This window comes from Carcharhinus amblyrhynchos, unplaced genomic scaffold (genome assembly GCF_965287045.1).
Source record: "Carcharhinus amblyrhynchos unplaced genomic scaffold, sCarAmb.v2.hapA chromosome_107, whole genome shotgun sequence".
Classification (NCBI taxonomy): domain Eukaryota; kingdom Metazoa; phylum Chordata; class Chondrichthyes; order Carcharhiniformes; family Carcharhinidae; genus Carcharhinus; species Carcharhinus amblyrhynchos.
In genome coordinates this window covers 208438-231360 of record NW_027649847.1, presented here as the reverse complement: position 1 = coordinate 231360, position 22923 = coordinate 208438, and the positions used below count along the sequence as shown (strand labels likewise).

At 44.7% G+C, this 22923-nt stretch overlaps 1 protein-coding gene across 1 annotated transcript in view; it reads right to left on the bottom strand.

Annotated features, from left to right (window-relative positions):
- smarcd1 (SWI/SNF related BAF chromatin remodeling complex subunit D1) overlaps positions 1–22923 on the bottom strand; it is a 46400-nt gene that overhangs the window by 4248 nt on the left and 19229 nt on the right. Inside the window, exons 4-12 of the mRNA XM_080182978.1 lie at positions 21963–22085; positions 20267–20389; positions 18460–18576; positions 17810–17911; positions 15999–16160; positions 13026–13123; positions 12426–12561; positions 9052–9174; positions 3087–3188 (exon numbers count right to left, since the gene is read on the bottom strand). Of these exons, the coding sequence (XP_080039104.1) occupies positions 3087–3188; positions 9052–9174; positions 12426–12561; positions 13026–13123; positions 15999–16160; positions 17810–17911; positions 18460–18576; positions 20267–20389; positions 21963–22085 (1086 nt within the window). The remainder of the gene's footprint in view (positions 1–3086; positions 3189–9051; positions 9175–12425; positions 12562–13025; positions 13124–15998; positions 16161–17809; positions 17912–18459; positions 18577–20266; positions 20390–21962; positions 22086–22923) is intronic.

Sequence of the window (22923 nt, the reverse complement as noted above, 5' to 3'; positions counted from 1 at the left end):
CAATCAGAAATGGAGTAGTTGGAAAATTGATCTCATGACACAGGCAGCATGGTGGTACAGTTGTTAGCACTGCTGCTTTACAGCTCCAGAGACCTGGGTTTGATTCCTGGCTTGGGTCACTGTCTGTGTGGAGTTTGCACATTATCCCCATGTCTGCGTGGGTTTCCTCCCACAGTCTGAAAGATGTGCTGGTTAGAGTGCATTGTCCCGAACAGGTGCCGGAGTGTCATGACTGGAGGAGTTTCACAGTAACTTCATTACAGTGATAATGTAACCCTTACTTGTGACTAATAAATAAGCATTACTTTAATTAAAGGCCATAACTGTTATCAGAGACAACTCAGTTAAATGGATGTACAGGATAGAGCAATGAAGCTTATACTTATGGACATATCTTCAGTAAAATTGACATGTCACCCCATACTGCATAGAGTCCTAGGGGTTTACAGCATAGAAACAGGTCCTTCCACCCAACTTGTCCATGCCACCCTTTTTTTTTAAAACCACTAAGCTAATCCCAGTTGCCCACATTTGGCCCATATCCCTCTATACCCATCTTACCCCTGTAACTATCTAAATGCCTTTTAAAAGACAAAATTGTACCTGCCTCTACTACTACCTCTGGCAGCTCATTCCAGACACTCACCACCCTCTGTGAAAAAATTGCCCCTCTGGAAGCTTTTGTATCTCTCCCCTCTCACCTTAAGCCTATGCCCTCTAGTTTTAGACTCCCCTACCTTTGGGAAAAGATATTGACTATCTAGCTGATCTGTACCCCTCATTATTTTATAAATCACTGGAAGATCATCCCTCAGCCTCCTACGCTCCAGAGAAAAAATAAGTCCCAGTCTATCCAGCCTCTCCTTATAACTCAAACCATCAAGTCCCAGTAGCATCCTAGTAAATCTTTTCTGCACTCTTTCTAGTTTAATAATATACTTTCTATAATAGGGTGACCAGAACTGTACAGTATTCCAAGTGTGGCCTTACCAATGTTTTGTACAACTTCATCAAATCATCCCAACTCCTGTATTCCACGTCCTGACCATTGAAACCAAGCATGCCGAATGTCTTCTTTACCACTCTGTCCACCTATGACTCCACTTTCAAGGAGCTATGAACCTGTACCCCTAGATCTCTTTGTTCTGTAACTCTCCCCAACACCCTACCATTAACTGAGTAAGTCCTGCCCTGTCCTGCATCTGTCCCAATTGCTCAATGCCTCGTCAGTCTGACCTTTGAAGCCCTTAATTTGGTTCCATTCCCATCACTATTGCCTGAGGCAGATTTCAAACCTCACTCCAGGCCTTGAACACAATCCAAAACGACAACTTAGTGCAGGGCTGAGGGAGTGCTGCATGGCTGGGGGCAAGATTCGAGTCCAACGCCGGCATATCCACATCATGGCAAGATTCGAAACAAGAGGCCCAAGGATTTAGTGAAACAGTGAGGACTCCTGGCACCCTGGTCAACACTTAGCTCTCAACCAACACTGGCCAAGCAATTAACTGCTTATTTAATATTCACAGATTATGCAGCCTTGCATACTTAAACAGCCACACCTCAAAGGTACTGAATTGGCTATTTTGAAGTGCCCTGAACTGCTAGCATTTGCAACATTATCCCTTTGAAGCTTCAAGATGTCAGGCACACACAAATTGGCATGGAAATCCTAAAGTTGCAGTGCTCTCACTCAGGATTTTGCCAGAGCCGGCAACCACTGGAATCAATGAGAATTTCAACTTCCGAGCACAATACTGTCCAATCAGGTGGATTTGGATTTTTAAACAGTGGGTGATTTTGACAAACAGAACAAGCCTGGAAAATACATTCATAATCGCGGTGTGCTATCAAATAATTCATTCCAGATTTTTAAAGCTAATTTTCAAAAGAAGGTTTTTTTTTACAGAAATTTTAATTTCTACCTTCAACCCATGTGTCTGCCCCAATGTTTAATTTGCTCGAAGCAAAAAGGTTGTATGGGAAAGGCTTTTGCTTCCTGCTTGTCTGTCTGTGAAATCTTTTGATGTGATTGGCTGCTTTTTGCTTGTCTGTGAAAGCATTTGATGTGATTGGCTGCTTGGACAGATGGATTTAAAGTTTATTATTAGTCACAAGTAGGCTTACATTAACACTGCAATTAAGTTACTGTGAAAATCCCCTAGTCGGCCCACTCCTGTTCGGGTACACCGAGGCAGAATTTAGCATCTAACCAGCACATCTTTCGGACTGTGGGAGGCACCCGGAGGAAACCCATGCAGACACGGGGAGAGTGTGCAGATTCCACACAGACAGTGACCCAATCCAGGAATCGAACCCAGGTCCCTGATGCTGTGAGGCAGCAGTGTTAACCACAGTGCTGGGCATCTCCAGTAACAGTTGTAGCATCCTGCACGGAGAGGAGTGAACTTCTCACTAAAGATCATTTGATCTCTCAGTGCTTTCAGAGTGCTGCCCCTTCATCAGGTGAGTGGAAAAGGAGCAGCGCTCTGAAAGCTCATGATTCCAAATAAATCTGTTGGCCTTTAACCCGGTGCTGTGAGATTTCTTACTGTGCCCACTCAGTCCAATGCTGGCATCTGTACATCATGGCACAATTTTATAACAATTGTGCTGGAGGTTACTTAAGAAACCAGCACAAAGACAGAAAGGGAACACCACTGAATGCTTGCTTGTGCAAGGGCCAACAACTTACACTTACGACTGAGTTACTTCAAATAGACCTGCCCACTTTTACGTCATCACAACTTCAAAAAATGTCTTTTAAAAAAAAAATTGCAAGCGTACAAACCGGCCACGTTTCTTGTCTCTGAGCATGACTGCCAGTTTGCATCCAACCCTATGCTATGGGCCTGCATTGATGAGGAAGAGCATTGACACTGGCCCAAACTCAATTGCACATGGGTGGGGGTGTATTTCAGGTCTGACTGACATACAGCTCATCAGCACCATGCAAATCTGAACTCAGGTTTGAGGAAGAATGGAAAATATTCAAACTCAACAGTGCTACCAAGTCCTTAGTTCAAGTACTGTGAATTAAAACAAAGCCTTCACCCAGTGATGGCTGAGTCTAATCACATTCTTACCTTAGAATAGAAGTATCTGCAGACAGCTTCTTGAGCCCAGGGCTGGAAGTAGAACTCTGCTCTGCGCTCCTCCTCCGGGTTTCCTACCACATCAGTCATAGACTACAAATACAAAATATCAAACAAGTGACTGGAATAGACAGATGTAACTTAAAAATAAATGGTGTCGAAGGTTGCCAAGGTTCTATGTGAGTCACTAGGGGAGCCAAGTTCACTCGCTATCAAAACGTTTGGAGGGGGGAGGCTTGTTGGCAATTGCACTTTGCATTTCATTAGCGCATCACAGAAACACACAGGATTGGAGATCCAGCTGAGTGCCACCTTTCTGCCACTTCATGCTGTAGAACAAGTGCAAAAAGCGAATATTGCAATGTAAAGTGGCTGCAAAAAGATGAGCAAATGCTCAGTTGATTTGGGGAGTAATGCAGAAAGCACGTGACATGTGAGGGTAGATACAAGTGTGTTGTTAGTAAGGTAGCCAGGCCCATGATTTATTGTCTTATAATAGATACGCACTTTGGAACAGAGAAACAGGAGTGGCCCATCAGTCCCTGCTGCACTACTCAAGTTGAACACAACAGATTTGTACCATAAAGACAGGTCTCTTATTCTTGCCACATTCGAAGATTTGAGACCAAATCATGTTCTACAAGATAGGTGTTGTAAAAGAATAATCCATAAGAGCCAAGTTACACTTGTTTTTCTGTTCTTTTTCAGGATGCTGTGTTGGTTTACAGGTGTTTAACTGTATCGAGAGTTTCCAAAACAAATTTGGCCATGGGATGCAGTTTGGCCTTTGAACAGTGAGCACTCAGAAATTGGAGTGGCTTGCTGAAGCACGAAGAATGTTGTGCGAGGCTGAGTCACGTGCAGGCCAGACCAGTTAACATTTTTAAAACAATGCAGCAGTTTGCTTGTGCGCATTTTTTTTCCTTCCTGGTACTAGTCCACAAACGATTGGACTGCCGTTTAAATGCCACAGCTTGCCACACTGGGATTTGAATTCATGACCTGTTAGTCCAACAGCGCTTTCTTTTACACAGTCTGGTGGATACCAGCCACAGTTCTACTGCTGGCCACAGAGTGGCAGTGCAGAAGGCTGTACACTATTAAAATGCAGGGACAAACAGACCCAGTGTGGCAGAACTATCAGAGGCTGTGCCATCTGACGCTCCATTTCAGTTGCAGTGCCACTGACAACTACCCTTGGCACTGGCAAATATAAGCAGGCCACTGCAGGTGGTCACAACCACACCTCTGACATCGCAGGCCACCCCTGTATTCCAGCTACAGGGGACTGGGGAGCTCAATCACACAGGCCACCAATGCACTTGTGGTATTGTTGGCCTGTATGGGCCTTCTGACCAGAGTGCCATGCAGTTGCTGCTTGTGCCCTGAATTTAGCTGCAGAGTGCATAGCTTGAATGCATTTCTGTATCACCCGAAAGAGACTGCATGAATGTGGGCAGTAAAGAACAATTCATCATGCTTTTAAAGAGCAAGATATGCAGTTGCAGCCAACTGATATCGGAGGTTAAATGCTCAAATCTAGTTTGCATTCAGAAGTTTCCCAGCTGAATTAGTTAAACAGGTGCCAATGAATTGTGTCTGCCTCTTGCACCAGCCAGTACAAGTCCAGAACAATACCAGTCCTGGCCACGGCAATTTGAGGCAGTTTTACTTTTGCTTTGCGCATCGAGTTCGGCAAAAGGAAAGGATTCCATTTCTATTGAAACAAAGTCCATTTACACATTTTTAAACCAAGAAAACTGGGTTGAACAGCAGTGATTTGTGTTTTCTCTGTCAACACAAATTAATAATTTGCATACAGTCATAGTCAGAGATATAAACCACAGAAAAAGTCCCTTTGGCCCATCACGTCTGCGCTGGTCAAACCACGTAACTATTCTAAGCCCATTTTGCAGTACTTGGCCCATAGCCTTGGCGATCGCAAGTGCACATCTAAGTACTTCTTAAATGTTGAGGGTCTTTCAGGCAGTGAGTTCCAGACTCCCATCACCCTCTGGGTGAAAAGGTTTTTCCTCACATCCCCTCTAAACCCCCATCTATGCCCCCTCCACCAAGAGGAAAGGTTTCTTCCTGTCTATCTATCCCCCTCATTTTCTCCATCTTAATCACACCTCCCTCAGTTTCCTCTGCTCCAAGGAAAGCAACCCCAGTCTATCCAATCTCTCCTCATAACTAAAACTCCCCAGCCCAGGAAACACCCTGATAAATCTCCTCTGCACCCTTTCCAGTGCTATCACCTCCCTCCTATAATATGGATTCCAGGACTGCACACTGTACTGTAATTGTGGCCTAACCAACATTTTATACAGTTCCAGTATACCCTCCCTGCTCTTAAACTCTCTGCTTCAGCTAACAAATGCAAGTATACTAAATGCCTTCTTGACCACTTTATCCACTTGTCCTGCTACCCCAAGGGACCAGTATACATTCACACCAAGATCTCTCTGATCCTCAGTGTTTCCCAGGGTTCTGCCATTCATCATGTATTCCCTTGTCTTGTTTATTCTGCCCAAGTGCATCATCTCACTGATTTGTCACTGATCAGTCCATCTGACCAGCCCATTTATATCCTCCTGTAATCTAAGGCCATCCTCCTTGCCACCCATGGATAGAGAAAGATCATCAAGGTCCGCTGATGATACCAAATTAAGAGGCATATCAAACAGTGGAAAGAAAACAAAAAGGTACGGGGAACTGGGCAGTTGTGTCACAAATAAACCTCATCAGAAAAGCAGATGTTTAAAGTCAAAAGGGCTAATGGAACCCTCCATTTCATATACAAGCTACTGAACACAAAGGCAAGGAGACGGAGACGAAGGTAATTTGCTATGTCAGCTACGACTCTCACCAACTTTTACAGATGCACCACAGAAAGCATTCTTTCTGCTTGTATCACAGCTTGGTATGGGCTCCTGCTCTGCCCAAGACTGCAAGGAACTACAAAAGGTCGTGAACGTAGCCCAATCCATCACACAAACCAACCTCCCATCCATTGACTCTGTCTACACTTCCCGCTGCCTCGGCAAAGCAGCCAGGATAATTAAGGACCCCACACACCCCGGACATTCTCTCTTCCACCTTCTTCCATCGGGAAAAAGATACAAAAATCTGAGGTCATGTACCGACCGACTCAAGAACAGCTTCTTCCTGCTGCTGTCAGACTTTTGAATGGGCCTACCTCACATGAAGTTGATCTTTCTCTACACCCTAGCTACGACTAACACTACATTCTGCACTCTCTCCTTTCCTTCTCCCCTATGTACTCTATGAACGGTATGCTTTGTCGGTATAGCATGCAAGAAACAATACTTTTCACTGTATCCCAATACATGTGACAATAGCAAATCAAAATCATCAATCTGTTGCTAAAGTCAGAGCTCTGTGGGTGGGCAGTTTTACAGAAAGGGGTATGAAAACAATGCAAATAGTGTAACAGAGATGTCTGAGGATGAGGGGAAATAATTATGGAAAGAGGTGTGAAAAGCTAAAGGTGCGCTTATCAGCGAGCAGAGAAGGCCAAAGGCAGGGGCAAATAGTAATCTTCAGAACTTAATAAATAGTTTGGGGTGGTAAATTTAAAGATGGTTTCCTCTGGTTCAATTACGGCATAAATTCAGGATGAGTACAAGTATAAAGGGGAGGTTAAAAGGATCCTATTTCATATGCAGAATGATCAGAACGTGGAATCAACATGGAATATAGTCAAAGAGCAAAAGGTCACAGGATAAGAGCAGGCCATGGGATTGGATAGCCAGCACAGATACAATGGGATAAAACAACTTCCTCCTGAACTGAAATTTCAATCCATTTGAGTCGAGTTTCAAATTTCTTTGAACATGACTGCAGTGAGCCTAACGCAGAGTGTGCATAGAAACAAACGCTTGAGGCTATGTTAAGTTGAATTAGGGAAAAGCTAACCCTGTTGTTCGTGGTCTGCTGCACCTACAGAGGTGCAAAAAAACTGCAGTCAAGGTCTGGATTTGGACCTTGGTCTGTTACTCACATACCCTTACTGCAGTTCACAATCAAGACTCTTGCTGCGTCATCCCTGTGAAAACACATGCTCTCTGCCTCCAGTTAGCTGTAAAACCGGTTGTAAAAAGTGAATGAAGATTATTTAGCGCCGTTCCTGACCTCAGAACGTCCCCAAGTGCTTGCAGCCCAATTAACTACTTTTGACATGCACTCCTTGTTAAAAATTGTCAGCGAATGCAGCAGTTTGCGCACAGCAGAAACTGAAAACAGTGACAAGAAAGTGACCAAATTCTTTCTTTAAAGCCATGTTAGTTAAGGGATAAATGTTAGCTTGAACACCAGAACATCACTGGCCCCTCTTCTCAGCGCCACTGATACGTCAACTATTCACAAAACATTCCTCTGACCATCAAATGTGGTGTGCAACTGGAATTCCACACCCACTTTTCAAGTCACACATTGTATCCTCACCATTTTATAGCTTCCTACATCCACATCTGCAATGGAAAACACCCACAATATAACCAGATTCAGGCACCAGTGGCAGCACTGGAGGCATAGGAATGAAGAGGGTACAAAACAAGTCTGCATGGGGAATACCCAGCACAAATGTGGGCATAGAAACGCAACAGTAAAGTTCACAGGAATTGCACAAGACAGGTTGACATCTCTACTAAACGCTCAGTCACAGGAAGTTCATATAAACGCATCAGTTTCTTGATATTGTCAACTGTTTTGTGTGATGAAATGGGTTGACTAGCATCCAAGTTGGAGCGGTTTGTATGTGGCCCAGAGAAACAAACTGAACTGCACGTTTCCATCCAATGCTTGCCCATTGACAGTAATAAGAACAGGATACATCCCCAAGCAAGAACTCAGTTTTTGGGAATTAAAGTAAAACCCAGTTTTTTTTTGGTTTAAATAAAGAAGGCAGTTAGGAGCATTAGTGCAGAGTAAAAACAGAAAGTGCTGGAAAAACTCAGCAGGTCTGGCAGCATCTGTGGAGAGAGAAAGAGTTAGCATTGAGTCCAATACGACTCTTCTTTAGAATTAATGTGAAGTACAGCAGTTCAAAATAAGGCAACACAATGTCATTCCTGCAGGACAACGACCAAATTCAGTTAGAGAGAGGTTCAACTGGATGCTTGAAGGCTTGCTTTCTGAAGGATTACTCAGCCCAATACAACAATGCAGATAATACCAGCATGACTCAGCAGAAAGGCAGACTGTGTGTTACAAATGATTAAGTTAAAGGCATAACCAGTTTACAATGGCAGACTGAAGGGCAACAGACGGGGAGGTCAGAAATTAGTCCTGTGTTGCAAATACAAGCTGTGATCTCTTGTCCTTCAACTGGGCAGGGCAATTGAGATTCTTCAACAAATGTGCCCAGGCGCCATACAAAAAGAATACATGCACCCACCTACCTATGGCTATTTGCAAAGACAGTGATATGTCTAGGAGAAACAGGAGTCATAGGTAGGACTGCCACAGGAGTAGGCCCAATCCTCAATCTTTCTCACCAGAGCACGTGGCTGTGTGTGTGCCTCTATGTCAGGCTGCACTTCAGTATTCTGCACACTGAATTATGCTTTCTGTATACTGTGCCAAGGTACAACTGCACGCCTGTGTTTTAATAACGGAAAATAAAAACCCAAAGTCTTAACAGACACAGATAAGATTTGGAAACACATTATCGTGGGTCAAATACAAAATCCAGCTATCAATTCCCATTCAGCACAATATATCCCTTTTGTATGAAATTATGGAACTCCAAATCATGTTTCCTGTACAACTAAGTGGCTTGGGAAATGAACATTACCCCCCAAAAACTCTCATGCCTGGAGTAATTATTTCACAAACTAGTCTCACTCAGAAATATAGTGCATGGTGATGTCGCATCGGAAGAATGCAAGGCCAAAAAAGGAGTTGAACATGGCTTCAGATAGTGAATACATACCTTCAAATCACGGCACTGGGACTGCAGCCAGTCGTTGATGAAGCCCTGTGGATCCCTGGCAAAACTTAGCATGAACTCCCTCTGTGTTTTGAGCTGGTTAATGGTCTCGATTGTTTCGTGGATCTGAGAGAGAGTAAAGCAGCAGGGTTACACGGTTTACACACGAGAGCTACAATCAACCTCAAATCCAAGTTCTCTGACTCAACAGGAGCTTGCAGTTGGTGGTGTCCCCATGCATCTGCTGCCCTTCCTTTCAGGTGGTAGAGGTCACTGGTCTGGAAGGTGCGGTCTAAGGAGCTGCAGGTGAGTTCCTGCAGTGCATCTTGTAGATGGTACACATGGCTGCTACTGAGCGGTGATGATGGAGTGGATATTTGTGGATGGGACGCCAATCAAACGGGCTGCTTTATCTGGGATGGTGTCAAGTTCAACTATTATTGGAGCTGCACCCATCCAGGCAAGTGTGGAGTATTCCCATCACACTCCTGACTTGTGCCTTGTAGATGGTGGACAGGCTTTGGGGAGTCAGGTGGTGAGTTACTCACCACAGGATTCCCAGCCTCTGACTTGCTCTTGTAGCACAGTATTTATATGGCTGGGTCCAGTTCAGTTTCTGGTCAATGGTAACCCCCAGGATGTTGAGATTGGGCAACTCAGCGATGATAATGTGACTGAATATCAAGGTTAGATTTTGTCTTACTGGAGCTGGCATTTTTGTGGCATAAATGTTACTTGCCACTTCCCAGCCCAAACCTGAATGTTATCTAGGTCTTGTTGCAGGCACAGTATCTGAGAAGTTGCCAACTGTATGGAAACAATTTCGCTGTATCCACCCTGTCAAACCCTCTCACTGTTTCAATGATATCACCTCTCATTCCTCTAAACTCCAGAGAACAGCAACCCTCACATCCCAGGGACCAATCTAATGAACTATCACTGTACCACCCCCAATGCAAGTATAACCTCCCTGAAATATGGTTATGATATGGCTGATAGCCAAAGGAACAAAAACAGAGCTAGTATGTACTTGGAACAGATTTATTCACAGAGTGAAACATTTGACTCCACTCCACCCATGTCAGTAAGTGCCTCTTTACATGTACTCAACTAACCATTCAATCAATGCTCTCAAAATGTATGAACCGTTGCCTCAGTTGATACAATTGTTGAAGATAGATTTAAAGAATAGGTTTAGAGGGAATAGTATTGTCTAGGTGCCTGTATAACAATTTATTTTGTAAGATTAGATATTATATAATGAATGTGTATGAATTTATTGCTATACAATCACAAAAGGCACGCATATCAGCTCCACCATGTTAGCAGGAGTTCAGAATATTAAAACGATACAAAATGGATAATAGCTGGGTTAGCCACATTCCTGAACACAATTAGCTGGCTTAATCACAAGCTTGTGTATAATAGACCACAGATACTGGTGGCTGGTACCAGCCTATGGTCCAAGGTCTCAGATGGAAGCCAGACACAAGATTAGGGAGGACATTCATAGAAGCTGATAAGGAGGCCCACTGGACAAGGAGTATTGTAAACTCAAGGACTCCAGATGGGAGAAAAAAGATAATATTGATGAGGTACCATGAGTCGTCTCCATGAGACCACGAGCTGATCATGCACAAGCCCACGTTATGCAATGCCTTTTTCGTTGGTTATGTGAATAATGTAATCTATAGTCAATATTATTGGATACGGTGTGATGGGCCATGTAGATGTTTGGAAAATGTATAAGAATGGATGTTTGTCCTTTGCTCATTAGAGGCGTGTACTGGGCTTTACTAGACGGCATCTCCCAACCAGTGAAGTAAACCATTTGATATGAGGACCAACCCGGAGGGTTGAGTGGTTTCTTTGAGAGACTCTCCCGCTAACACAATTAACAATGGAGAGCAAAATTGCACACAGTACTCCAGGTCTGGTCTCACCAAAGCCTTGTATAATCGCAGAAGCCTTCTTCTTGGACTTCAATGCCTTGAAATAATGACTGACATGTCATTTGTTTTCCCAAGTGCTTGCTGTACCTGTGTGCCTTATACAAGTACACGCAAGACCCTCTGTACATCAGTAATGACCAGATTCACTCTTTTTAGAAAATATTCTGTTTCTCTATTCTTACGGCCAAAGTGATTTTTTAAAAAATATTCGTTCATGGGATGGGGGCACTGCTGACTTGACCAGCACTTATTGCCCATCCCTATTTTCTCTTCAGCTCAGGGCATTTAAGAGTCAACCACATTGCAGAGAGCCTGGGGTCACGTAGGATAAGGACGGCAGATTTCCTTCCCTAACGGACATTAGTGAACCAGATGGAATTTTTCCAACAATTGACAATGGTTTCATGGCCATCAATAAATTCTTAATTCCTCTCACTTTCCCACATTATACTCCATCTGTCCCTTTCTTACCCATTCACTTCACCTGCCATTTTCTTTGCAGCCCTTTATGTCCTCCTCTCAGCTTCCATTCCCACCTAGCTTTGTATCAGCAAACTCAGATACATTACTCTCGGTCTCTGTGTCTAAGTCATTAACATAGATTCCAAATAGCTAAGGCCCCAGAACTGACCCGTGCGACACTCCGCTAATCACAGCCTACCAACTTGAAAACATCCCATTTGTCACTGCTTTTTGCTTCCTGTCCATGAACTGATCCTTTAATCCTGTTGCTCTATTCCACCCAACTCCATGAGCTCTTATCCTGTAATTAACCTTTTGTGTGGCACCTTCTTGAATGCCTTTTGGAAATCCAAGTATACTACATCTACTGGATTCCCTTTACCTATTGTACCAGTTAGATCCTCAAAAATGAACACATTCATAAAATACTATTTCCCGTTGTCTGATTATACTGTTAATCAACATCCCTGCTTCTGACTTCGTGATGGAGTGAAGACACTGATGAAACAGTTGTAGATGGCTGAGCCTAGGACACTCGCTTCCAGCGACCACAACCATCATCATCTGTGCTAGTTATGACCCATCCAGGCCAGTGGACAGTACTCCATTACACTCCTGACTTGTGCCTTGTATATGGTGGACAGATTTTGGGGAATCAGGAGATGAGTTACTTGCCGCAGGATTCCTAGCCTCTGATCTACTCTTGTAGCCACTGTATTTATGTAGTGAGCCTTGTCGAGTTTCTGGTTACCCTAAGGATGTTGACAGTGGGGGGGGATTCAGTGATGGTAACACTATTGCTTTCATCATTTTCAACAACAGCAAAATGCAAGTGAGAAAGTCTTCACTCGATTTGGGTCAGGCATCAATACAAATTTAAACTTAACTGCGTTGGCGTCAAGTCAGAGCTGCCTGTCCCAAACTACAAATGCGTTCTTAAAATATAAAATGTTCCAAGCTAACCTTATTGTCAAGAGCAGCAATTTCCTGCTGACTTGCAGTAGAAAGGAGGAAGGAATTCATCTGAGTCTTTAGCGTGTCGTCCACTTCCACATCAATATCGTAACAGGCAGTCTTCTTTTGATCATTTGGGTCCACGCTGAAATGTCAAAAGGAGATGGGACAACGTTACAGAATGCACTGAAGCTACAGTTAAATTAGTTCACCAAGTTGATTAGTCTGTTTAGAATATGAGGTAGCTCATATTCTCAAACACAGGCTAAATCCAAGTAGCACACAGCACAGTGATATGTTACGCAATAATAAGCTGCATGTCTACACTAGTGATTCTCCAGAGAGAGCACCTTGTTTTGAACTCCTGTCTCCTGCAGGGTGCATCAGAGTGTGGGCATCTCAAAGTTAGAACAGCATAACGTTGCAAAGCTTTGAAAACAGACAGCAAATATAGAACCAGCTCAGTCGGTGAAATGGAAACTCATGAAATAATGTTAAAACTGATTCGCAGAGTGGAGAATCACATTTCCAGAACTTAATACTTAACGAGCTTTTTTATAAGCAAAGTGCAAATTCTTAAGCAGCAGGTCCAAAGGCGGTGCCACTCACCTGATAATGTGGTTGATGATGATGGGCTCAGGTGGCATCAGCAGAGCGTGTAATCTCTGAGGGATCTCTGAGAATTTCATGCGCTGACACTCAAAAATCTACAAAGAGAAAGCATATTCAGGAAGATCAGGATTCCTGTTCCATTTTTAAATATTAGCTGCAGTTGGTGGCACACTCATCTCTGAACGAATGGTTCCAGGTTCAAGTCCCACTTGAGGGCTGAAGCACGAGAATAAAGCCAGTTCAGGACTGAGGGAGTGCTGCCGCATTTCAGAAGAGAAGTTAATCCAAGGCCCCATCTCCTGCTCAAGATGTAAATAACCCTGGTGAAGAACAGGGGAGTTCTCCCCAATATTTATCCCTCAATCAACATCACAAAAAGCAGATTATGCTGTTGTTTCATCTCATTGCTATTTGCAGGTGTTTGCTGAGGTTAGATTAGCTTCTGTGTTTCATACACAGAATCACAGAAACCCTATGGTGCACAAAGAGGCCATTCGGCTCATCGAGTCTGCACCGACCACAATCCCACCCAGGCCTTAACCCCACAACCCCACGCGTTTATCTTAACGAGTCATTCTGTCACTAAGAGGCAATTTTGCATGGCCAGTTCACCTAACCAGCAAGTCTTCAGATTGTGGGAGGAAACTGGGACAGCTGGAGGAAACCCACGCAGACACAGGGAGAATGTGCAAACTCTGCAGTGACCCAAGCCAGGAATTGAACCCCGGTCCCTGGTGCTGAGGGGCAGCAGTGCTCACCACCGTGCCACTGTACATGACAACCGAGACGACGCTTCGCTGGTTGTTGCGAGCTTTGAGATGTCCAGTGGTTGGGGGTTTAGGCCTCATTGGGGCATGTCATGCCCCAGGGAAGGGGTGTTGGGCCTTGGCAGGGTTGTGGGGAATCAATGTGGCTTTGTACAAGAGTTTTTAAATACTCATTCAAGGAATGTGGGCCTCACTGACTGGAGCAACATTTATCGCCCATCACTAATTGCCCCTTGAGAAGGCGGTGGTGAGCCACCATTTTGAACCGTTGCAGTCCATATGGTGTAGGTACACCCACAGTGCTGTTAGGGATGGAGTTTCAGGATTGTTATTGGACATCAGTCAGTCCACGTGGCGTAGGTACACCCACAGTGCTGTTAGGGAGGGGATTCCAGGATTTTGACCAAGCAACACTAAAGGAGCTGTGATAGATTTCCAAGTCAGCATGGTGTGCGACTTGCAGAGGAACTTTCCAGAGTGGTTTTAATTCTGCTCATGTTTTCTGGTTAACTGTTGGTCTAACCCTCATCAGAACCACCTGAAGTTTGCAATCTACATTACATTTTTCAGATGGCTCCCAGTGCAGGAAATTGCACATCTGGACAACTTCATTACAAAAAAACAAGAAGGGAACTTCATAGAGTGCATAACTCTGCCACACTGCATTATCTCAAAGTTATTACAATTATGCTACCCTTCCTTGACGCTTTCCCGTCTGGCTGCTGCTTTGTAACTTTCCTTTTTAAAGAGAATTTCCATCTCATTGTGGAGGTTTCAGGCTAACCCACATGCAGCAACCTGCTCTGAAAACTCTGCTCGCATCCTGACAGCTGTGACAAATTGCACCACGGAGGCTGGGGCAATCCACAGCATTCCAAAATAATCAACAACACTCCAAATAAAACAACACACAAGGTTCTAAAATAAAGTTAATCCATCCGATCTCTCAACATTAATAGATTCTTTAAACCATTCCAAGATCTGGAACCAAATCTGTATCACAGCCCAAAATTAATCAGGTCTGCCTTGAGCCATACTGGTGCCACATTTTGTTGAAATGAAATCTACTGTTTACAGACAAACAGACCAATTAAATTGGCAAGAACAAAAATCAGCAAACTGCAGCCATCCTGATATTCTTTATTCATTGGACATGGACATCGAATTTATTGCCCATCCCTAGTTGCCCTTGTTCAGAATACAGTTAAGAGTCAACCACATTGCTGTGGCTCTGGAGTCACATGTAGGCCAGACTGGGTAAGGACAGCAGATTTCCTTCCCTAAAGGTCATCAGTGAACCAGATGGATTTTTGCGACAATGGTTTCATGGTCGTCAGTAGATTCTTAATTCCAGATTCTTTTTTATTGCATTTAAATTCCACCATCTGCTGTGGCGGGATTCGAACCCGGGTCCCCAGAGCATTAGCTGATGGATTAATAGTTGAGTGATAATACCACTAGGCCATCCCCTCCCCTGCTATTGTAGTAGAGGTGTGAGAAAGCCTCAATTAAATTCATTTGGCATTTTAATCAGCAGATAACCTGGTCAAAGTGCCGGGTATTAAACCCTTATGACACTCAAGTGTCTTCATTTATCTGTGTTTAAGTGAAGAATAGCCTCCCACATCCCAATGCAGACATGGGGCGATATGGTGGCACAGTGGTTAGCACTGCTGCCTCACAGCGCCAGGTACCCGGGTTCGATTCCTGGCTTGGGTCACTGTCTGTGTGGAGACTGCACGCCCTTCCCACGTTTGCGTAAGTTTCCTCCCACACTCCAAGGATACGCAGGTTAGATGGATTGGCCGTGCTAAATTGTCCCGAATGTCAGGAGGATTAGCAGGGTAAATACGTGGAGTTACGGGGATAAGACCTGGGTGGGATTGTTGTCAATGCAGTCTCGATGGGCTGAATAGCCTCCTTCTGCACTTAAGGGATTCTACCAGAATTCTATCAGACGCAACAGCAATCCTGACAGGAAATGCTTCAAATTCAGCTGGTGAAAAAAAAATCATTTTTAATGCACCCTTCGTTCCCACAGTAACACAGGAATGCGAAAATTAAACTTGATTTCAATCAGTGCAATTTTGCGGGAGATGGGGGAGACTGAATAAAGAATTACAATTGGTCTTTGAAACAGTATCATTTCTATTCCATTTTTAAAAAGACAATGCATGTCTGCATTCACATTCAGGATAATTACCTGCTGGAGGTACTTGTCACAGTTGATGAACTCCCGTTCATGGGAGTCCTGCAGCTTGTGGGTTTTGATGTACTGCCAGAGGGCCTGGATGATGACAGGCCTCGTCTGAGTATGGATGCCCAGCAGACGTGCCAGTCGAGGGTCCAGCTTAAACTGGGGCGGCTGCGGAGAAAATACAGATGAGTCATTAGACCGGCCTGGCAATGCCACCAACAAAATGGCCAATCTGACACCTGCTCCAGTCTGCGTACAGCCAGCTGACTGCAGGTGGTGAAGATGGGTTTGCTGCCACCCTGAGGTTGCACCCAGACTGCTGATCTAGCTTACACCACCCAAAGAGCTCAACACAATAATATTCAATATGCCTTGAGCAACTAAAAATGCCACGATTAACTGTTTCTCTCTCTACAGATGCTGCCATACCTGCTAAGCTCACACAGTATTTTTATTTTGGATTCCCAGCATCCACAGTATTTTGCACTTGATTCCACAATGGTAGCTTCAGAAGTGGGCCAGTTAAACAAGTGGCAGGGTTAATCAAATGCTCATTCCATTCCTCCCATATATCATTTCTTGGCTGCAAACTGGCCCTTTAGCTATAAGGCAGGGTGACACAAAGTGCCGATTATTGATTAAACTTTTCAACCTTGGACCCTTTACTTTGCTTTCTCAATTTTAGTGATTGGCTGAGAGAAAGGAGAAGTGATAATCAGCACAAGAACAGTCATGAACTTTGCCCGGTCGTCAATAAGACTCATTTGAAAGAGGCCATCAATAATAAGCTCCCTGAGGTATCCAGGGATTGAGTGATGGCTGTAAGTTCAGATGGGGCATGATTATAAGTTAGTGCTGCTTTCTGTCAACTCCCACCATATTTCGAACCTCAATTATCACCTCCCCCCCACCCCCCACGTTCTCCTCCTGTGAAGGTGCTCGTTCACTCCCGGGTTCCACAGGGGCTGAGTGCTTTCCAATTTCCTGATTGGCCATTCGTTGCCACGAGAGCATAGATGATTGAAGCCAGCAGGCTATTTGGCTGCATATTCCATCACAGAAAGCCCATTCCTGTCCCCTCCTGATAACCACACAGCTTCCAGCGAATAGCAACCCACTGCAGCCCTGGTTACTTGTTTTCTGACGTGGAGATGTTTTGTTTTCTTGCATGAGAGATAAGGGCAAGCCCACTGCCACCTCAGCTGGGACCCATTAAACTCAGCAGAGACCAGGGGTCAAACCAGGATCTATTATACTCCAAATGCACAAGCACCTCAACACCTTTAGCAACAGGGTTACTGAGTAGCTCAAACATTATTTCTACCAAATTCTTAATTTATACTCTGACAGCTCAGAGTATTTCAATCATAGAATTCTGACAGTGCAGAAGAGACCATTCAGCCCATTGCATATGCACCAACTCTGAGTATTCTACCCAGGCTCTCTCCCCCACCCTATCCCTGTAACCGCACACATTTAGCATGGCTAATCCATCTAACCTGCACATCTTTGAACACTAAGGGACAATTTATCATGGCCAATCCACCTAACCTACATATCTTTGGACACTAAAGAGGCAATTTAGCTTGGCCAATCAGCCTAATCTATACATCTTTGGACTGTGGGAGGAAACTGAAGCACCCAGAGGAAACCACACAGATACGGGGAGAATGTGCAGACTCCACACAGGCAGTCACCTGAGGCTGGAATCAAACCCAAGTCCCTTTAAAATAGTTAATGTACTTGTGAACTCAGTCTGCTCACAGCAAATAAGTGATTATTTTAAATTCTGTTGACACTTGATCCATTTTGCTTACCTGGTAATCCAGCATCAGTAATACTGTGCAGCGCACATTCACATCTCCTGGTCTTTTCACCTGGAAGCCATCAGTCTCTTGGGTTGTGGCTGTTCTGTGCCACTGAGTGGAGTTAATGAGACACGGTTACTACCTTGGTCTAAGAGCAACTCATTCTTTCAGCAGCTGCATCAGCAGGAGTCTTCACAGCTCAACCGTGCGCGCAAACATGCTGTCACTCACAGCACAAGATAATGTCCTCTTTAACTAAGAGTGCGCTCCACTGTTAGTCTACCAGCTGAATGACTGTGCTTCAGCCAGCTTCACCTTTTGGGACATGGAGGCCCACTTGGAATCTGCAGGGTGAAGCAGAGTTCAGAACTGAACTACACTCGGGCATTGTGACATGACAGCCAGCTGGAAAGCTGGGACTGGAATCCAGCAAGCCTCAAACCAGCCTTCGTTATAGAGAAAGGGCAAGTGACAGGATGCATGCAAGCCCTTCCTCTCAGGTGTCACCAGAATGCTGGAGACAAGAGGTGGCTCAAACCAATGTGGCCTCAGAGAGGCACCCATTTTATCGCAGACAGAAAACATGCCAGATTTCGCCACAAAGGATGAAGCAGGTGTTGTGCAGGTGAACCTATTGCACAGCGCTCCAGTCTGCTTACCTCCACCAGGTGATTGTCGGGTCCATAGAGGTCCTTATCCAGTTCAATCACCAGGGATTTGAAGAATGAGGAAAACTTGCGCTTCTGTTTGGTCGCATCGTACTTTGATACAGCTGACTACACAAGCAGAAAACAGATTTCATTAGCTACCTGATTCAATACAAGGCTGAGTGAAGACTGAATAGATTAGTTCCCTGGGAGCACCTCCAATGCCACGACAAAGGCAAGTGATAGCAACCAGTTAACAAATAAGCCGCTAATCTTTCTTCGCTGCACTCGCCCGCTGTGCCCACATACTGTTCAGTGCTTTCCACAATACATGGGAGCAGAAGTAGGCCATTCGGCTCATAAAATCCAGCCTCCCATCCATTGACTCTGTCTACACTTCCCACTGCCTCGGAAAAGCAGCCAGTATAATTAAGGACCCCACGCACCCCGGACATTCTCTCTTCCACCTTCTTCCATCGGGAAAAAGATACAAAAGTCTGAGGTCACGTACCAACCGACTCAAGAACGGCTTCTTCCCTGCTGCCGTCAAGACTTTTGAATGGACCTACCTTGCATTAAGTTGATCTTTCTCTACACCCTCGCTGTGACTGTAACACTACATTCTGCACTCTCTCATTTCCTTCTTTATGAACAGTATGCTTTGTCTGTATAGCGCGCAAGAAACAATACTTTTCACTGTATCCAATACACGTGACAATAATAAATCAAATCAAATAGAGCCTGCTCCACCATTCAATGAGATCATGGCTAATCTGATAATCCTTGTCTCTATTTTCCCACCTTATCCCCATAATCCTTCATTCCTCTACTAATGAAAACTCTGTCTGCCTCAGCCATGAACATATTTAACGACCCAGCCTCTACAGCCCTCTGTGGTAAAGAATTCCACAGATTCACTCTCCTCAGAAAAAAAATTCCTCCTCATCTCTGTCTTCAATGGGTGACCCCCTTACTGAGATTACGCCCTCTGGTCTCCTTGCAGGAAAGTCTAGGACCAGTATCTCCCCCTGTCAAGCCCTCTGAGGATCCTATGTGTCTCAATAAGGTCGCCTCTCATTCTTCTAAACTCCAATGAGTACAAGCCCAATCCACTCAACCTCTCCTCATAAGAAAATCCCTCCATGTCCAGGATCGACCAAATGAACCTTCTCTGGGCTGCCTCCAATTCCAGTGCATCTCTCCTTAGATAAGGGGAACAAAACTCTTCACATTTACAATCAAAATGAAGTGGAATTGGGGTCCAAATCTCCAGACACAAACAGAACCTGACCATCTTAATCATCATACAGTTGCGAAGGAACATGGAAGTTTTTTTATTATTCATTTGTGGGACATGGGCACCGCTGGCTGGGCCAGCATTTATTGCCCATCCCGAGTTGCCCGATGGCAGTTGAGAGTCAACCACATTGCTGTGGCTCTGGAGTCACATGTAGGCCAGACCGGGTAAGGACGGCAGATTTCCTTCCCTAAAGGACATTAGTGAACCAGATGGGTTTTTCCAACAATAGTTTCACGGTCATCAGTAGATTCTTAATTTTTTTTATTGAATTCAAATTCCTCACCTTCCGTGGCGGGATTCGAACCCAGGTCCGCGGAACACCAGCTGAGTTTCTGGATTAATAGTCCAGTGACAATACCACTAGGTCATTGCTTTCCCATGGATACATGAGCTACAGGGGTGTAATGCACCCCAACTCCAGCTAACTCTCTGGCAAAGATAGCAGAGAGAAATTCTGTAGAAGCTCAACATGGGGAGAATGTGTGGGGGAGGAGGAAGAAAGAGAAATCAAAATCTTACGTCTTCAAGCAGCCTGCCTTCGACCCGAAGTTCCCAGGATGCCACGGTTCCTTCTCCATCTTCTGCGTCAGGTTTTGCAGGGTTGAATGTATTAGAAATAAATATTCGAAGCTTTCGCTTTTGCTGAGGAAAAAAAGAGAGGGAGCTTTAGAAATAGTTTTTATTTCCTGTTATGCAGGAATATCACTGTATTAAAGGGGCTTATAACCAAATGAATGAGGAAACCAAATGGGTTTCCCTAGTATCCAATAGATCATCTGGCAGCATTTTGATTCCTTTAGAAAAGATTGGAATCACTCTCTATTCCTCTGCTTATATTGGTTAGGTTTTGAACTCCTCTCCAAGGGGAACGGTTCCATTGTACAGGCAATAGTACAGCACAACACCCAAGGGTTTATTCTGGGGATAGAAAATGCTCCTAAACACAAAGTGGAGCAGGTCATATAGCACCCCCTGCTTCAACTCCAATCACCTGCCTTGGCTCCATAACCCTTAATAGCCTTGCCTAATTTTTCACCTATCCTCAATAGCTTTTTCTTGAGAGGAAGCCACGATGAAGATGTTCTGCAAGTCATGCTGTGATGCATGTTACATAGAATCATGGAATTCTACAGTGCCAGGGGTCATTCGGCCCACTGAGTTTGCACTGACCCCAATTTCAGCCAGGCCCTATCCCCATGCATTTACCCCAGCAAGTCCGCCTGACACCAAGGGGCAATTTAGCATGGCCAGTCCACCTAACCTGCACATCTCTGGACTGTGGGAGGAAACCCACGCAGACATGGGGAGAATGTACAAACTCCACACAGTCACCCAAGCCAGGAATCAAATCTGGGTCCCTTGCGCTGAGAGGCAGCAGTGCTAACCACTGTGTCACCATGCCGCTCTTATTCTATCCAAAGTTTGCACACTTCACGAAATGATAAACTATGATAAATGCTAGCTGTAAATTTTGAAAATAAAAGAAGCCACAATCTAAACAAGGATGCAAAGATAACGTTACATTACAGTGAATAATGACAAAGAATGAAGCTGTTGCTGTGTAACACACAGATCTCCCATAGGAAGATTTACAACACAGGAGGAGGCCATTCAGCCAGCTGCATCTGTGCAGGCCAAAAAACATTTTCAATCCTAACCCCACCTCCCACACGGGTCACAAGTCCTGGAGGTCAAGACACATTAAATGCAATCAGAGGTGCTTTTACTAAATGCGATGGGACTTTGTCTCCACCACCCTTTCAAACAGTGAGTGCCAGACCCCTACCACCCTCTGGGTCAACTCCCCTCTAATCCTTCCACAAATTACTTGAAATCTATGCCCCTTGGTTATTCATTTCTCTGCTTAGGTGCTTAAAACACACACTAAGTCCTTCATAATGATACACAGCTCAATTAAACCTCTCCTGAGTTTCAAAGAAAACAACTCTACCCTCACCAATCTTTCCTCGCAACTATAATTCTCCAGTCCAGGCGACATCCTTGTAAAGCTCCTTTGTACCCTCTCCAGTGCGATCACGGAATGCAGTGACCAGAACTGTATGCAGTACTTTGGCTGCGGTCAAAGCTCATGCCTCATTTTCAGAGACAGTTTAACACATTGTTGACATTTGTTTAAAAATGTCAGCCTGATTTCTGAAATACGGAGACTTGAGGAGGTCAAAGTACAGATGATCACCAACTAATGGTGCTTTACCTTTATTGGTCTTTTCAATGCTTCCTGGATGTCCAGACGTTTTCTCATTATAGTCTGGTCGAGCTTCCTCTCAAACGCCAGCAAATCCATGTAGGCTTGAGATTCTGGAACCAGCTCCCGAATCTATAACAAAAAGAAGAATGCACACAAGGATCAGCGCTGATGACAACCAAAACTGTTCTTTACAGAATCCCTACAGTGCAGAAGGAAGCCATTTAGCCCATCGAGTCTGCACCAACCACACCCACCCAGGCCCTATCCCCATAAATTTACCCTAGCTAACCCCCTGACACCAAAGGTTAATTTAGCATGGCCAATCTGCCTAACCCACACATCTTTGGACTGTGGGAGGAAACTGGGGCACCCGGAGGAAACCCATGCAGACACAGGGAGAACGTGCAAACTCCACACAGATAGTGATCCAAATTGGGAATCAAACCCGGGTCCCTGGCACTGTGAGGCAGCTGTGCTAACCACTGTGCCACCCCAAATTTCACAAATGACATTCATGCTGATAGTGGCACAGTCTCCATCCTCCTCTTCGACCTGCCTACAGCCTGTCTAGCTGTACTGGACCACCCTTGAATGGTTGCACTAGTCGCTGCCAGAGAACCCCAGCAATGGCTTCCCCCTTCTTGCCCACTACTGGATTCCCTCAGGGATCACAAAGGCTGAGACACCTCCTTTTCCTCACATCTCGAAGACATGATCTGAAGGAAGTGCAGGCAGCACAGTGGTTAGCACTGCTGCCTCACAGCACCAGAACCCAGGTTCAATTCCCAGCTTGAGTGACTGCCTGTGCGGAGTTTGCACATTCACCCTGCGCCTACATGGGTTACCCTCGGGTGCTTGGGTTTCCCCCCACAGTCCAAAGATGTGCGGGTTAGATAGATTGGCCATGCTAAATTGCCCCTTAGTGTACAAAGGTGTCCAGGTTAGGGGGTTGGCCATGCTAAATTAT